The sequence below is a fragment of the Bison bison genome, unplaced genomic scaffold (genome assembly GCF_000754665.1).
Source record: "Bison bison bison isolate TAMUID 2011002044 unplaced genomic scaffold, Bison_UMD1.0 scf7180017864289, whole genome shotgun sequence".
Lineage (NCBI taxonomy): Eukaryota > Metazoa > Chordata > Mammalia > Artiodactyla > Bovidae > Bison > Bison bison.
In genome coordinates this window covers 11,382,529-11,386,638 of record NW_011494861.1, presented here as the reverse complement: position 1 = coordinate 11,386,638, position 4,110 = coordinate 11,382,529, and the positions used below count along the sequence as shown (strand labels likewise).

The window sequence follows — 4,110 nt, the reverse complement described above, 5'->3', positions numbered from 1 at the left end:
GGCTACTTCTTCTACCCTCTGCCGGCGGGGGCCGAGTACTGCAGCTACATGCGGCACCCAGCCTGGGGTGAGCTCCCCGCCCCACCCTACCAGCCTGTTTGGCCGACAGCAGACCTCCCCACCGCCCCTGGGTCGCTTCTCATAGGTTCACCCGTGACTGTCTCCCCAGGTCACTGCTTCCACCACCTCTACCAGAAACTGAAGACCCACCAGCTTCCCTGCACCACCCGATGCCCGCGGCCTTGCAGGTGAGGGGGTGTGCTGGGCTCTGTTTGGTCTGCCGGGGGCCAGCACACAGGGATGTGATGGGGCTGTCTCTCCCAGGGAGTCTTCGTACAAGCTCTCTGCCGGGACCTCCAGATGGCCTTCCTCCACATCAGCTGTGAGTCCCCAAAGTGGGGGTTGAGGGATGGACAAGTAGGGAGATCACGGGCAGAGAGCCCTCCCAGGACTGGCCTGTGTCCCCACAGTCCTGCCCTCACACCACCCTGCAGCGCCCAAGGGCCAGGAGGAGCTGCGGCCACAGCAAGTTTTTTGTGTGCAGGACTGGGTCCTGGCTGTGCTGGGTGAGCCAAGCCGACGGAACCCATGGCCATCTTCTGCCTCTATCAAGTCCTGGCCGCTGCCCCTGCCCTCCTCGCCCTCCAGGGCCCGCACAGAGGGCCCCACCAGCAGGTCTGGGGCTCAGCCCCTCTCACCTGAGCCCTGCCCCAGCATCAGCCTGGCCAAGGTGAACATTTTCTATCAGGAGCTCAACTACCGCACGGTGGACGAGACACCGGTCTACTCGGTGAGCTGCCTCCTGGGCCAGGGCCGGGAGAGGGGCGGGGCCAGCACCTGGGCCTCTGCTCACCACTGCCAACACCCGCAGGTGCCACAGCTGCTCTCAGCCATGGGCAGCCTCTGGAGCCTGTGGTTCGGTTCTTCCGTCCTCTCGGTTGTGGAGGTGCTAGAGCTGCTACTGGACGCCATAGCCCTCACCCTACTGCTGTGCTGCCGCTGGCTCTGTGGGTCTCGGGGCCAGCCCAGGGCGGCCACAAGGGTGCACCCTCCGAGCCAGAGGCCAGCCAGTGGACCAGTGGCTGCAGACACAACGTCGAATGCCCCGGGGCCTGGCTGCCTTCACCTACCAAGATGCTGCCGGGACTTCAGCAGGAGTCTCGGCTGAGTTCAGCCAAGCGTGGGCCCCAGAGACCCCTGACACCTGAACCAGTCTGAACCTGGCCTGATCCTAGGGGCAGTGGCAGCGGTGGGCTCTCCTGACTGCCCAGGGTGGGCCAGTCAAGCCCCATGGGGCTTCCTGGGCCAACCAACCCAAACCTGGGGCCCAGGAAGCAGCAGCACCAGAGCTGGGGGGTGGCTCGCCGCCAGGCAGAGCACAGAAGGGCTTCTTGTTAGCCAATCCACCCTGCCCTGTCCAGTGGTGGCCTCACAGGTCTCAAGGAGGCCCAGGGCGGGCAGGGAATAAGGGAGCATCCCCACCACTCTGGATTCCCGTGTTCTGGTTGTGATGGAGCATCTGCCCAAGTGGAGTGTGTGCCCGTGTGTGGGGGGCGCTCCACATGGGAGTGTGTCTGTTTGTTGCCAGTGACATATGTCCGCATGTTTCTGTGTCAACAGGTCTGTCTGTACCTACATGTAGGTGTGTGCAGGCATTGGGCAGAGCCTCACTCAGCTTGGGGCCAATGGGAGGAAGGGCAGGGCCAGGCCCAGGCACTCAGTGACCTGGGGACACTTTGCAATAAAATGATTTCACCTGGTGGCTAGGGTGTTTTCTCCTGCCCTCCTGGTTTCCTGAGTGAGCTGAAAACCTCCAACCAGATAGTACTGCCACATCCTCAGTCACAGATTCTGTGGGGGTTGTGGGGTAGGGGACATGGGGCAGAGTTTGCCTAGGGGACAAGGCTAGGACCAGACCATCCTCGCCAGTTAGTGTCTATCCTAGAAAAGGGCGGGGCAGCCAGAATGGAGTATCAGGAACTGATTTTAATCAATGGAGCCCAGGTTTCAGGCAGGCCCTCAGGTTCCAGCTTACTGCACCCTTTGAGGGCACCACTGGTGCTGTCCCACGCAGGGCCGCCCCTTGGGGAAGGCAGGTGACCCCCCCACCCCAGTCGAGACAGAGCAGAGTGAGGCGGGTGAGGCAAGGAAGCGGGTGCAAGCGGCTGTTTATTAACTGTGATCTGGAGTGGAGGCGGGTCCCGCCATCTGAGGCCCTAGCAAAGGCCCTGGCGCAGGCAGTGGGGTGGGAGGTGGGGGCAGAGCTCAAGCAGGGAGAAAGGAAGGAGTTAATTCTGCTCTCTGGGTGTCACAGCCAGCAGGCGAGGGAGTTGGGGGCCCACCTTGCTGCCCATGGGGCCTCCCTGGGCAGCCTTTGCATAGTGACCAGCCAACTGGCCTTGGACTGGCCGAGGGTAGAGATGGGGAGAGGCCCAGCCACTGCCCCAGGGCTCCAGGAAGGGGAATGCAGAAGGCATCAGAGGGCCCTGGGGGTGAGCTGAAGCCCCATGGGCTGAGCCAGGGTCAAGGCTGGTGAGGGGGCAGGGCTGAGCTGCAGAGCCCCCGCAGCAGCGGGCAGAGCTGGGGGTCAAGGTGGTCCTTGAGTCCAGAGAAAAGACGTGAGACAAAGTGAGAACGAGGTCATTGTAGAAAACCCCTCAGTCCATGACAAAGGACATCAGATGCAGGGGTGGGAAGAGCGACGCACTTGCCACTCGCTCTGGGAAAAGGCAGGGACAGATGGGGCTGCATGGCCAGCCACACGGCCTCAGGACGTCCGTGCCCAGTCAGGGCTGAGGCCCCAGGCCAGAGCCCCAAGCACCCAAGAAGCCCAGCCTGGATGCTGGGGTCGCTAAGTGAGGTACACGGGTTGATTCCCTGGATGGGCGGTCCCTTCTGCCCTCACAAGGTGCCGGTGGCCAGCCACCAGCCCCAGGGCCCAGCGGAGGGGCTAGGGGCATGGGAGGGACCCAACTAGCAGGTCAGTGTCCTTGGGCAGTAAAGTGGGGGCACGAGGTGACACAGGCCCTGAGGGCAGAGTGGGGCACCAAGTGGCATGGGCCCAGGGATAGAGGGGCAGGAGGTGACACGGGCCTGGGGGAGCAGAGAGGAGCACAAGGTGACATGGGGCCTTGAGAGTGGTTTGTGACACGAGCAACCCAGGCCCCCTAGGAAGGGGTCACCTGAAGACACAGGGTCCCTGGGCGGGGAGTGATGCAACACCTCCTGGGGAAGACTGGAGCTTCAGAAGACTCAGTGCTGGTCCTGCTCTGGCCCGGGGTGGGGGCCGCTGGAGGAGGAGGGCAGAGCCGGCAGCAGGGCCTCCAGGAGCTCCGGAACACCAGTGCTCTCCGGAAACAGGCCGGTGGGGGGGTCCCGCCCACCCCGCTGCCCTAGCTCTCGTCCAGGTGAAGGCTGATGAATTCCTGGATGCACCTGCGGTACTGGAGCTCAGTGGGGCTGCTGCCGGTCAGAGAGCCCGGCTGGCCAGAGGGCGCCTCGGCCTCACGCATCTCCTCGGCCATTCGCGCCAGACGGAGCCTGGAAGAGGGCGGGCTTTGGGAAGAGCCTAGCCCGCCCCCACCCCACCGCGTCCCAGACCTGAGGAGGGCGGGCCTTGTGAAGTGCTCCGCACCGCCCACAGGGTCCCCCACGCACACCGCCCTCCTGCTCACAGCGTGACGATGTCGGCGTTTGCTTCCTGCACCGCGATGCTCAATGGGTCCTGCTGAGCGTGGTCCAAGGCATGCTGGTCCGCCCCCCTCTTCAAGAACAGGCAGACCTGGCTGAGAGCGGAGGGGTCAAGTCAGGTCAGGCCTTGGGCAGGTACTGGTGGGCTGGCAACCCGGGCCCATGGGGCGGGGGGAAGTGAGGGTATGACCAGCCCACGACTCACCCAGTACGGCCAAGGAGCGTGGCGTGGTGGAGGGGAGCCCGGCCGTGGCTGTCTCTTTGGTTCACGTCCGCTCCGTTTTGCAGGAGGAATTCACAGACGATCAGGGAGCCCTGGGGAAGCGGGCGTGGGGAGGCGGTATGGTTCAGACGGAGCCAAGCCACGGAGACGGTTCCTTGCAGGCCCCCCACCTCCCACCACACCCCGACAGATCGGAA

General features: G+C 64.1%; 2 protein-coding genes across 2 annotated transcripts in view; one reads left to right on the top strand and one right to left on the bottom strand.

Moving 5' to 3' along the window:
* The window catches only part of SCNN1D (sodium channel, non-voltage-gated 1, delta subunit), a 4,211-nt gene extending 2,455 nt beyond the window's left edge, over positions 1-1,756 (top strand). Inside the window, exons 7-11 of the mRNA XM_010850228.1 lie at positions 1-67; positions 170-248; positions 325-382; positions 545-790; positions 872-1,756. Of these exons, the coding sequence (XP_010848530.1) occupies positions 1-67; positions 170-248; positions 325-382; positions 545-790; positions 872-1,168 (747 nt within the window). The 3' untranslated portion in view covers positions 1,169-1,756. The remainder of the gene's footprint in view (positions 68-169; positions 249-324; positions 383-544; positions 791-871) is intronic.
* A 383-nt stretch (positions 1,757-2,139) lies between these two features.
* Positions 2,140-4,110, bottom strand: part of ACAP3 (ArfGAP with coiled-coil, ankyrin repeat and PH domains 3) — a 14,634-nt gene continuing 12,663 nt past the window's right edge. Inside the window, exons 21-23 of the mRNA XM_010850227.1 lie at positions 3,896-4,067; positions 3,675-3,785; positions 2,140-3,540 (exon numbers count right to left, since the gene is read on the bottom strand). Of these exons, the coding sequence (XP_010848529.1) occupies positions 3,393-3,540; positions 3,675-3,785; positions 3,896-4,067 (431 nt within the window). The 3' untranslated portion in view covers positions 2,140-3,392. The remainder of the gene's footprint in view (positions 3,541-3,674; positions 3,786-3,895; positions 4,068-4,110) is intronic.